At 44.7% G+C, this 12,773-nt stretch overlaps 1 protein-coding gene across 3 annotated transcripts in view; it reads right to left on the bottom strand.

Annotated features, from left to right (window-relative positions):
* Positions 1-12,512, bottom strand: part of DGKG (diacylglycerol kinase gamma) — a 170,840-nt gene extending 158,328 nt beyond the window's left edge. For all 3 annotated transcript variants that reach the window (XM_068968791.1, XM_068968868.1, XM_068968942.1), the window contains exon 1: positions 12,446-12,512. In XM_068968791.1, coding sequence (XP_068824892.1) covers positions 12,446-12,512 — 67 coding nt within the window. The remainder of the gene's footprint in view (positions 1-12,445) is intronic.
* Between the last annotated feature and the right edge of the window lie 261 nt (positions 12,513-12,773).

Genomic DNA, 12,773 nt, shown 5'->3' with positions numbered 1-12,773 from the left:
CGGTTGTCAGAGTCATTGGATACACGAATATAAGTAAATCAGAAGATAATGCCCTTTCTCCATGAAAATAGCTCTCAAATCAGGCTGCATGTTAAAATCTCCTAAGGATCCCTAAGCACACTGAATCCCAGGCCTCACCCCAGACCACTTAAGTCAACATCTCTGGGGGAACTCAAGAATCAGTATAAGTTAAAAGCTTCTGCAGTTTCAAACATATATATATATAGTCAAAGTTGAGAAACCGTGTTCTATAATGTGGTTTTATTAGTAGTAATAATAATAAATTAGAATGCTGCTGAAAATGTTGGATAACCATTGCAAAAAAATGGTAGAGAGAAAAATAATCTGAAAATGTGCTTGGCTAATATTCCTTATTGTTTAAGTGGACAGCACTAAAGAGCTCCACCCAACAAGTCAACTTACTCAGCTGTTGGCAACGTACGGACACATTTTATATTAACTCACTAAGGCAGGACCATCAGTACACAGTTTTACCTGAAATCAGAAGTTTAGAAGGCTCTTTGGTGTGATCAAGGTTGCTAGCCGTAACAACTGCTTTAGGAAGTTTCAGTCCAAAGTTGTTTCTTAATGCCAAGAATTCTGAGATTTTAACCAAATTGTTCCTGGTGTTTGAGCAAATTCAAAGCCTGTTTAAGGAGAGAATCTGGCCCTACTCACAGGCATCTCTGACGCCATGTTTGCATGGGACAGGGATGTCCTCTGTCTGAACAAACAGACACATCTGGAGCTTCGGTGTTCACAGCAGAATGTGAGCTGTGCTGCCTGAACCGGGACCCAATGTTTATGGGCCATCTTCTAGTTAGGAGCCCTGATGACATTAATCAGACACTGATCAAATTTCCATTAAACTTGGAAATAAATATAAAGCAAAATTTTAAAAAGAGAAACTGAAAACCCATAGAAGAGAGTGAAAATCTAAAGTACATGATAACTCTCCATTCTTTGAAGTTCCCAATCCATACAAGTGGACTGCCTGGGGATAAGGTTAGCTGAAGCTCCAATACTTTGGCCATCTGATGTGAAGAGCCAACTCACTGGAAAAGACCCTGATTCTGAGAAAGATTGAGGACAGGAGGAGAAGGGGGTGGCAGAGGATAAGAACATTGGATAGCATCATTGATTCAATGGACAGGAGTTTGAGCAAACTCTGGGAGATAGTGAAGGTCAGGGAAGCCTGGCGTGCTGCAGTCCATGGGGTCGCAAAGAGTCGGACATGACTGAGAGACTGAACAACAAGAAGGTTTAAATGCAGATTCTGATTCAGTAGATCTGGATCATTGCCTGAGATTCTGCATTTCAAGGAAGGACTTGGGAGACACCAATTATGCAGGCCCAAGGATCTCAGTTTGCAAGAGCAGACCTGAAGCAACCTGTACATTTGCATCTGACTAGTAAGGCTTGTCTGTCACAACACACACACGAAAACATGATGCTGAGCCTAGAGGAACATATTCCACACACCAGGAAGATAATAAATGACTCTAAACCCAGGGAAGAACAGACACAAAGAGGGAGAAGGGAAAGTGGAAGAATGAAGGGGGAAAACCCTAGATTTTCCTTCTTCCAGTGAGGCCTGGGATGCATGAGGAAGTTTTATAAGTACCCAGAAAGTCAGGAACACAGTAAGACGCACAAAAGCAAGAGTAAGGTTTTCCAAGGGTCCTAGAAAGGAGGAAGATGATGTCAGAACAGAGATTCCAGGTCAGCAGCACTGCTTCAAAAGGCCCACCTTTGCAGCCAGAACGAGTCAGGCCCTGGGGTGGAATGTGGGAAGCATGTGTAGGAAGTGCGGCATTATAAGCATGGGCCCATTCTCCCAGTTATGCTTCTTTTCCTGTCCTGGTTCTCCTCAGAATGTAGCCCACTGCCTGATACAAAATGGATGTTCAATAAAAATTTATGGAATAAATGAGATCATGGCATCTGGTCCCACCACTTCATGGGAAATAGATGGAGAAACAGTGTCAGACTTTATTTTTGGGGGCTCCAAAATCACTGCAGATGGTGACTGCAGCCATGAAATTAAAAGACGCTTACTCCTTGGAAGGAAAGTTATGACCAACCTAGATAGCATATTGAAAAGCAGAGACATTACTTTGCCAACAAAGGTCCGTCTAGTCAAGGTTATGGTTTTACCAGTGGTCATGTATGGATGTGAGGGTTGGACTGTGAAGAAAGCTGAGAGCCGAAGTATTGATGCTTTTGGACTGTGGTGTTGGAGAAGACCGGAGAAGGCGAAGGCACCCCACTCCAGTACTCTTGCCTGGAAAATCCCATGGGCGGAGGGGCCTGGTAGGCTGCAGTCCATGGGGTCGCAAAGAGTCAGACACGACTGAGCGACTTCACTTTCACTTTTCACTTTCATGCATTGGAGAAGGAAATGGCAACCCACTCCAGTGTTCTTGCCTGGAGAATCCCAGGGACGGGGGAGCCTGGTGGGCTGCTGTCTACGGGGTCACACAGAGTCGGACACGACTGAAGCGACTTAGCAGCAGCAGCAGCAGTTGGAGAAGACTCTTGAGAGTCCCTTGGACTGCAAGGAGATCCAACCAGTCCATCCTAAAGGAGATCAGTTCTGGGTGTTCTTTGGAAGGAATGATGCTAAAGCTGAAACTCCAGTAGTTTGGCCACCTCATGCGAAGAGTTGACTCATTGGAAAAGATTCTGATGCTGGGAGGGATTGGGGGCAGGAGGAGGAGAAGAAGGGGATGACAGAGGATGAGATGGCTGGATAGCATCACCGATTTGATGGACGTGAGTTTGAGTGAACTCCGGGAGTTGGTGATGGACAGGGAGGCCTGGCGTGCTGCAATTCATGGGGTCGCAAAGAGTCAGACATGACTGAGCGACTGAACTGAACTGAAAAAAGGAATTGGGCTTGTCACGCTTGTTCCATATGTCCTATATTCCCAGAGGCATAGGGAGAAAAGGTAGACCAGTGGTTCTCAATCCTGGCTGCATGTTGAAATGACCAGGGGAGCTTCAAACATCCCTGATGCCTGGGTTTCACACCTACAGGTGATAATTAAACGGTCCAGAGACAGGGGAGTGTGTGGGCAGGACATCACAATCGTTTAAAGCCTCCCAGGTATTTCCAATTTGCAGCTAAGGCTGAGGACCACTGGGGCCCACCAAGCTAACTACTTGGAGAAACCCATGGAAGTGAATGTTCTGCTGCACTTCTGAAGGTTATATATAGAATAAGAGAAAAATACTTTATCAGCCAAAATTCCCACTGCTTCGATGTAAAGAAAACCCTCCTCAGGATATTAAGACTTTCTGATTTATCATAAATGACCTGAATGACTGGTATGGCTTTTTATACAAGTAGAATTTGCATTGCTAGCAAGATTTCCCACTTCTTCTCCAAATAATTTGGTCTCATCAGTCATAGGTGGAGGAATGCAAGAATAGTTACCTTCTTGCAACTTAAAGTGTGGTCCCTGGACCAGCACTATCAGCATCACCTGGGAGCTTGTTCGAAAGACAATCTCAGAACAAGCCCAGACCTACTGATTCAGAACCTGCATTTTAACAGAATCCAAGGGCTCCACAATCACTGTGGATGGTGACTACAGCCATGGAATTAAAAGACGCTTGCTCCTTGGAAGAAAAGCTATGACAAACCTACACAGCATGTTAAAAAGCAGAGACATCACTTTGCCAACAAAGGTCCATATAGTCAAAGCTATGGTTTTTCCAGTAGTCATGTATGGATGTGAGATTGGACCATAAAGAAGGCTGAGCACTGAAGAATTGATGCTTCCAAACTGTGGTGCTAGAGAAGACTCTTGAGAGTCCCATGGACAGCAAGGAGATCCAACCAGTCCATCCTAAAGGAAATCAATTCTGAATATTCACTGGAAGGACTGAAGCTGAAACTCCAATACTTTGGCCACCAAATGTGAAGAGCTGACTCATTAGAAAAGACCCTGGGATGCTGGGAAAGATTGAAGGCAGGAGGAAAAGGGGGAAACAGAGGATGATGGTTGGCTGGCATCATTGATTCAATGGACATGAGTTTGAGCAACCTCTGGGAGACAGAGAAGGACAGGGAAGCCTGGTGTCCATGGGGTGGCAAAGAGTTGGACACGACTTAGCAACTGAAAAACAACAAAGATTTATGTGCACATTCAAATTTGAGAGCCACTGTTTCAATGAAGTCCCTCCCTATCCATAGCTTCTGTGACTGCTTGTGGGCAGAATTCCAGTCATTACTAATGAAAAGAAGGCCAGCTGTACCAAAAGAGATGTGTGTGAGAAATAGCTGTGATTATCCCTTTCAAGATGGAAGCACCTAGACACGATCCTTTACGGGCCCAGGGTTCCATGAACATTTGATTAAATCTCACTCTACTGGCACATATAAATAGCAAAGTTTCAAGAAAGCTTACTTACAGCCTTCCACTGTTCTACAAATTAGCCCTAAACATTTTCTCTGACTCCTATGTTACACTGACAGGTTTGAATTTTGAGCTATAAATTCCCTACATGTTAAAGTAAAAAAAAAACTGCCTTAATTTGATTCTACTGAAATATACTTCTGAAAAGCACAAGTTACTGATTCAATCTTTTTAAAATGTATTGAAAATTTTTGTTCAGGAAGGAAGAGTCTATCAGGGCTACCCAACACCAAGTACCCTGATTATCTGTTGGAATTCAGCACCCGGGAAGCAGCATGGGGGTTAAGCTTTCCTGCCCAGGAACCCTGCCTGGGGATCCCTTTCTTCTCATTTATTCCCATTATCCTGAGGTTATGGAAGGAAGAATATAGGAGGAAAAGACCTTCAGATTCTTCTGTCAAGACCTAAATAGAATAGAAACATAAAGTTGGGGGTGAGTGGTGGTGTCCCATCTAAGGGCCTTAGAAGGGCACTGAAGTAAATCCCAGTTTTGTCTCTATTTCTTTGTATGACACTATTATTTTTAAAATTCCCTAAAATGCAGAAATAAGAAAAATAAGTAGGCAACACATCTTTTCAATGTCATATGGAACAAAGGCTATCTAAGGACTGCCTATTGAAGGTAGTTTCCTCACTGTTTACTATTGATTAAAACATATTAAATGTCCCAGAACTTAGTGAAGTTATATGTTAACTTACAGATTTTTTTTTTCCCAGCAGAGATGTACAGAACTTCTGTGAAACAGATAACCCGAAAGATTAGGGTTTGTTGTCCTATAACCAGTTTTGTATCTAACCAAGCAATCTTAATTGGAAAAGACCCTGATGCTGGGAGAGATTTTTGAACAGGAGGAGAAGGGGACAACAGAGGATGAGATGGTCGGATGGCATCACCAACTCAATGGACGTGAGTTTGAGCAGACTCTGGGAGACAGTGAAGGACAGGGAAGCCTAGCATGCTGCAGTCCACGGGGTCACAAAGAGTCGGACATGACTGAGCGACTGAACAGAAACAAAGCAATCTTATCCTTGCATTTATTTATGAAACTGCCTAACTAGGAATTTATGGATTTCATCTGTATCCATCCAGGGACCATATCTTACTTCTCAACTTTAATGTCTTACTGGCCCCTCCACGAACTGAGCTAAATAAAATCTTCAGCAAAAGTTTATTAAAAATTTCGTTCTATTGAATATACATACATACATACATACATACATACATACACATATATATATGTATATAAAATCAATGCATGGTTGAAAGTTGAGCTCCAATGGGTAGATTCTGTTTAATTTGTTGGAACTGAAGTGAAACAAATTAAACTTGACCTCAAATTGAAAACATTGGCTCTAATTCTTATTCTGCCACTGATTTTCTGTGTGACCTTCGGAAATCACTGAGCTCTTCTGAATTTAGTGTTCTCATTTGTAAAGTGGATGGTAGTTGGATTTGATCATGGCTGAGAGAGGATGAGATGGCTGGATGGCATCACCAACTTGATGGATGTGAGTCTGAGTGAACTCCGGGAGTTGGTGATGGACAGGGAGGCCTGGCGTGCTGCGATTCATGGGGTCACAAAGAGTCGGACATGACTGAGCGACTGAACTGAACTGAACTGAAGATCTCTCCTAGCTTTAAAAAGTCTACAAAATCAAGCAACCACTAACTGATGTGGGAAATGTTTGGCTTCATTTCTTAGAGAATTAGAGGTGAAAATGGATGTTTTATCAGGATTTTTTTCCTTTTTTGCTTTATGAATAAGAGGATAATTTCTGTCCTTGGTAAATCATGGGGAAAAAAACCCTCTCCCCAAATGACAGGATCAGGACAATAAGCCAATTATATTTCTGAAGCTGTTAGGAGGAGGTGGGTCAGTAGAAGGCATTTCCATATGCTCATGCTCTCCAAAGTTGAAAGAGAAACCCGTTGAAACATAGAAACTAAGTATTGAAAGGGCTAATGAAGGTCATTTAATCAACCAGACATCTAATGCTCCAATCTCTCTTAATGTCTCAGCCAACTCTGCTCAGACAGTTCTAGCAAAAGGAAACAGTGGTTTTGAGTCCATGCTGTTCCATCTTAGACAGGTTTGATCATTAGGAAGCAATGTATCCCTTAAAGTCTTTCTTCTGATGATTTCCTCCAATTTGTCCTAAAGCTACTTCTTAAAGCCATTCACCATTAACTTTACACCCTTTTCCCACAATAGTACTGTGGCTATTTTTAATACAACTAGTGCTCCCTCACTCTTCCCTGAGTCTCCCCCTTTCCAGCAAATATACATAGTGTTTTCATCTATTTCTTCATAACGAGGCCCTGAGGCCCCTCACCATGCTATGGGCACTTCCCAACAAGTTCTGCTTTGTCCATTGTAAACTGTAGTAAACTGTGGTGCCCAGAAATACATCCAGTTCTCTAGAGAGGCCTGATTAGCGTAGGAGAGAATGTAGATATTTGTCTGCCTTACTAGAAATTATGAGTCTATTAATACATCCTATGATCACCGTTGGGCTTCTCCAGAGGCTCAGTGGTAAAGAATCTACTTGCCAAGGCAGGAGATGCAGGAGACATGGGTTCAATCCCTGGGTCCGGAAGATCCCCTGGAGTAGGAAATGGCAACCCACTTCAGCATTCTTGTCTGGAGAATCCCATGGACAGTGGAGCATCATGGGCTACAGTCCATGGGGTTGCAAAGAGTCAGACACGACTGGAGTGACTGATCACACAGGCAGGATCACAACTAGTAACTTGGTTAAATAACATAATGTATATGCACTCAAAAGAAATCTCTATAACCACTAAAAGCCATGCTCTGAAAAGTACTGGGTGATTCAGAAATGCACCCTGACATGCTGTGCGCTAGGCAGTGTCCAGAGATGGCTCTGTCAGTTTTCCTCCACTATGTGAGCCGCTGTCCCATGAGATGTGGAGTCCATTCCTCTACCCCATCAAGTCTGGCCCAGGCCTGTGACTGCTTTGACCAATGGAATGTGGAGAGAGTTATGGTCTAGCACTCAACCCAGGTATTGAAAAGGTCTGCTGCTGTTTTTATAGCTTGGAGCTCTGAGCCACATGCACAAAGTCCAAGCTACCCTGCTGGCAAGAGATGCCACGTGGAGAGGCCCTGAAAAATAGTTGAAGTATTAGTTGCTCAGTCATGTCCAATTCTTTGTGACCTGGACTGTAGCCCATCAAGCCCTTCTGTCCATAGACGTCTCCAGGCAAGAATACTAGAGTGGGTTGCCATTTCCTTCTCCAGTGGATCTTCCCTACCCAGGGACTGAACCTGGGTCTCCCACACTGCAGGCAGATTCTTTACCTTCTGAGCCACCAGGGAAGAAGAGAAAGTGCTTGGAGGAACAGGCCCCATGGAGGAGCACTGAGGTACCTGCAAGTGAGTGAATAGGCCATACGGGGTCACGTGAGGCATCCCAGCTGCGACCCCAAACACTGTGGAGCAGGAACAAGTCTTCTTGCTGGGACCAGGCCAGGTGCCCAAGCCACAGGATCATGGGAACAAAACCAAAACTATCAAGTTTTGAGCCTGTTTTGACACGGCAATGGATAACTGAAACATATTGTTAGAGTGAAGAAAACAGCACACAAAATAGTCTAGATGTTTGTTTTTAAAAATATATGTATATGTGTGTAATATGTATTTTAATATTTATATTTATGCATAAACATACGGGTTGTGGTTATCACTGAGAGAGAGAGGATCGTGCGTGTGTGCCCGCGCGCATGCGCTCGGTCATGTTCAACTCTTTGTGACCCCATGGACTGTAGCCCGCCAAGCCCCTCTGTCCATGGAATTCTCCAGGCCAAGAATACTGGAGTGGGTTGTCACTTCCTCCTCCAGGGGCTCTTTCCAACCCAGGGATCAAACTAGCGCCACCTGCATTGCAGGTGGAATTTTTTACCCACTGAGTCATCAGAGAAGTGTGACAGGATCATGAGTAGCTTTAAATTTCATCTTTTCACTTTCAAAATTTTTACATTTGTTTTTATTTGGTAACAAAAAAAGCTTCCTAAACTGTCATATTCTTTTGACAAGCACTCTTAATTCACATTGCACAGTGGTAAAGAATATACCTGCTGATGTAGGAGATGCAGAAGACCTGGGTACTATTCCATCCCTGGGTCAGGAAGATCCCCTGGAGTAGGAAAAAGAAACCCATTCCAGTATTCTTGCCTGGGGAATTCCATGGACAGAGGAGCCTGGTGGGCTACAGTCCATAGGGTCACAAAGAGCTGGACATGACTAAGCACGCATGCACGCCATGCCACTGTCAATTATATAATATATATATAATATCCAAGGGTAGTTTAACATAGCTTCCCCCCGACTGAAGCACACTAGCGAATGCAGGGTTTATGCTCTTGAAACAGCATACTGAAAACCTCTTGTCCTGAAATTCTTGGCCTCTCCTACCTAGAACTCCACTGGAGAAAGTTCTCAATTTTCAGCCTGTACACTTCAGCTATTTCGCTGTTGTAAAGCTCCTGTTTTTATGGTTATGAAAGAGCAGTTGCTATGGCAATGCAATATGACTAAATGCCAGAATGTGTCTAAAATTGGTAGAAGTGCCTTGTTCAGGGTTTCCTCTGAGGATTAATCATTTTCTAAGAATCGTATCTTTTTTTTCTTTTCTGTTAAAACAATGGTGCTAGAGCTCCTTGTCCTGTCCTGGGACACAGACAAAATGAGGATGGATCCAAGAAGGATAAAGCTGATGGTTGAAAAAAGAGACTGCAGAGGAGCCACTTCCTACCAAACACTTGAGTTTCTTTTCACCTCCTGCCTCCACAATGGCTCTGCCACATCTGAACCCCTCTGTCCCGTACTGTGCACAGATTCACAGGCTTTGAGGTATCTCTGCCGGCCTCCTTTTGTTCCACAAGTTTTGAGGATACTTCCTCAGTAATTTCCCACGAATTAGCATCTGTTCATTGCCACATTTCCCATTTCAGCTCTGTGCCTCAGCTCAGATGAGAAACGTCATCCTTCATCCAAAGGACTCGTCCGCCCTCCCTGACCTGGCAGTTTTCCCATCCAGATCACCCTGCATGCAGCCATCAGATCCATGGCTCTGCATTTTGCCGCTTGGCCCAAAGGCCTTGACAGGCAGGGCCCCAGGCCTCCTGCTACCCCCTCCCGCCCCTGTCTGCCTCCCCACCCTCCTGCTCCTTTTTCTCACCCGGCCCAGAAGCTCTTCTTACCTCCGCACAGACAACCTCCCCCTTTGCTCCCCTTCACCTTTGCTCCCCCTGTTTCAACTCCTCCCCCCACCATCTACTACTCACGTCTTAAACTCTTTTCTCCACAGACTTCACCCAGATGAATTCTGTTACAAGTTAAGTTGTCTCCCCTGCAAATTGATATGTTGAAGTCCTAATTCCTCAGTACCTCAGAATGTGACCTTATTTGGAAACAGGGTCATGGCAGAGGTCATTAGTTAAGATGAGGTCTTGCTAGAGTAGGGTGGGTTCAATCCAAAATGACTCTATCCAGACGCAGAGAACAGACTTGTGGTGCCAAGGTGAGGTGCGGGAGGGATGGACTGGGAGTTTAGGATTAGCAGATGCAAGCTATTACATACAGGATGATAAACAGAATCCTATCATATAGCATGGGGAATTGTATTCAATACCCTTTGATAAATCATTATGGAAAAGAAAATAAAAATGAATGTGTATATATGTATAACTGAGTCACTTTGCTGTACAGTGGAAATTAACACAACATTGTAAATCAACTATATACTTCAATAAAAAACAAATTTAAAAAGTAAGGATTAAAAAAAGGCTTTCCACATAAAGAGGGAAATTTGGACACTGAGACACGTGCATAGTGAGAGCACCAGGTGAAAACTAAATGGAGAAGACAGTCATCTGTAAGCCAAGGAAACAGACCCTTCCCTCACAGCCCTCAGGAGGAGCCTGGAGTTTGGACTTCTGCCCCTAAGAACTGTGAGAGACTTTCTGTCATCCTGTGTGTGCTGTGCTTAATTGCTCAGTTGTGTCTGACTCTTTGCAACCCCGTGGACTGTAGTCCACCAGGATCCTCTGTCCATGGGGATTCTCCAGGCAAGAATACTGCAGTGGGTTGCCATGCCCTCCTCCAGGGGATCTTCCTGACCAAGGGATGGAACCCAGGTCTCCCACATAGCAGGTGGATTCTTTACTGACTGAGCCACATCCTAAGCTACTTCCTTCAGTCTCCTCCAGCTCTAAACTTCCTTCTCCTTTGTGTATGGTTTCCCTGCTGCCTTGAGTCTGTTCTCTGCTTGTGTCAAAGTACATTTCTGATGCCCTAACAAGATTCCGATTCCTCGGGCAAAGCCTTATCTCTCTGCTTCTTCTTCCTCCCTGACAGGGCCTGATATTTTGTTGACCCACAGAGTGGGCAGAATTAGATTTTACCCTGGAGGGTGATTCCTTGCTCCTTATCAATTCATTTCAGAGGTCTCTAAATCTACCGTGGTCATACAAGAGGACACGGGCTCCAGAGTACGAGAGAGAGACAGACTTTGCGACCCATGAACTTTGCAACCCCGTGAAACCCTGCCAGGCTCTACTGTCCATGGGATTCTCCAGGCAACAACACTGGAGTGGGTAGCCATTCCCTTCTCCAGGGGATCTTCCCAAACCAGAGGAACCTGGGTCCTCCTGCATTGTGGGCAGATTCTTTACCATCTGAGCCATCAAGGAAGCCCATGACTAACACTTACCCTGGAGGGTGATTCCTTGCTCCTTGCCAATACATTTCAGACTTCTCTAAATCTACTGTGGTCATACAAGAGGCCATGGGCTCGAGGGTACCGGGGAGAGACAGACCAGTAGTCCTACAGGTGGATCACATGGAATCACGGGGTGTTAGGCCTGGAGGGACCACAGGGAAAGATCATCTGGTCCAACCCTCTCAGTCTGCATAAGGGGACACTAAGGCTGGGGGTGTGGGGAGGGGATCTAAGGAGTGGGGTGGGTGTTAAGGGCTGTCACATCACAGAGACAACGCCAGAGCTGGCACTGAGCCTGGCTCCCTGACTCCCAGACCAGTGCCCTGGGGAAGCGGGGCAGGCTGCCCTACTTCAGAGGATGATCTGCCTGGGCGAGCGCTGTAGGGCAGGTCAAGGAGCGACAGATCGAATGACCTACAAAAACACCAGCACAATTAATGCGAAGGGAGAGGAGTTAGAAAAATGGGGTGGAGTTAGGAGTGCTGCTGAGGGCTCTGAGAGACAAAGGGCTCTGTAAAAATTAGTGCCGTTGCAGTCATGACGGGCACTGTGTGTGCAGAGTGAAGCGGTCAGCCCAGACCAACTCCTGTCAACAGTCAGGACTAGGAGTGGCCTGTGGGGGCACAACTGTGGGGCTGTGTGTGTACGTAGGCCTTGCCACGACTGTGTGTTGGTGCACTGACATTGTTCCTGGGTGCAGCTAGTGAAACCGACAGCCCCATATGAAAGCCCAGGTTTTCAATACAAAGTGAAGGAAGTGACATGCATCAGAATTTTGTATCTTACTGAAAGAAGGCCTTGGGTCCAAACACAAGAGTATATTAAAGCAAATGACTGAGTAACATAGTAACCAAGCAGCCTGCAGCCTTTCAAAAAGTAGGCTAGAAAGAGGTTTTGACAAGCTGAGAAAACATAATCTTACATTATTAAAAAAAAAAAATGAAGACCGAAAAGGAAAAAGGAATATTCAGGAACTCGACCAAGTAAAGCAATATACACAGGACGAGAGTGTGACAAAATGCTCATAGCATTTAGCTGTGGTTTTTTAACCTACTTTTTATTTTTCTTCCCTGGATATTCCAGATTTCTCTGGTGAGAATGTATCATTTATAGAGTATAAAGATAATTGCATTTTTATGTTTAAAGACACAAATTCTATTTTTATAAGGAGATAATAAGTTGATCTCATTCTCTTTGCTTTGCTACTCTGCTCTCCAAAAATGCTCTCCCCAACCAAGAGGAAATCCCACCCGAGATGGGTCCATCCGTTTACTTACATTCTGCATATTTCTGGAGTTGGCCAAATTCTTCTGGAGTGAGGGACACCCACCGATCTTCACTCATCTTCCCTGGGTGTGAGCGCGTGAGGCTTGGTAGAGAGTTTTGTTCACCAGGCTGTAGCCGTGGCCCAGCTTAGGGCCTGGCTCATTGCAGGTACGCAACAGACAAGTCTTTCAGGAAATTTCTCAAGGACCCAAGTGTCTATGGCACCAGCAGGTTATCGTTGAGCAGATGAGAGAAGACCTCTGCTATTCCTCAGGCAACAATATCCTTCTATCTGTAGTCAAGGTATATTCAGAAATCCTTGCTCTTCCTAGGGCGAGT

Source organism: Capricornis sumatraensis, chromosome 1, assembly GCF_032405125.1.
Source record: "Capricornis sumatraensis isolate serow.1 chromosome 1, serow.2, whole genome shotgun sequence".
In the NCBI taxonomy this organism is placed as follows: Eukaryota; Metazoa; Chordata; class Mammalia; order Artiodactyla; family Bovidae; genus Capricornis; species Capricornis sumatraensis.
Note: the sequence above shows the minus strand (reverse complement) of the source record. Positions and strands in the feature narration are given on the sequence as shown.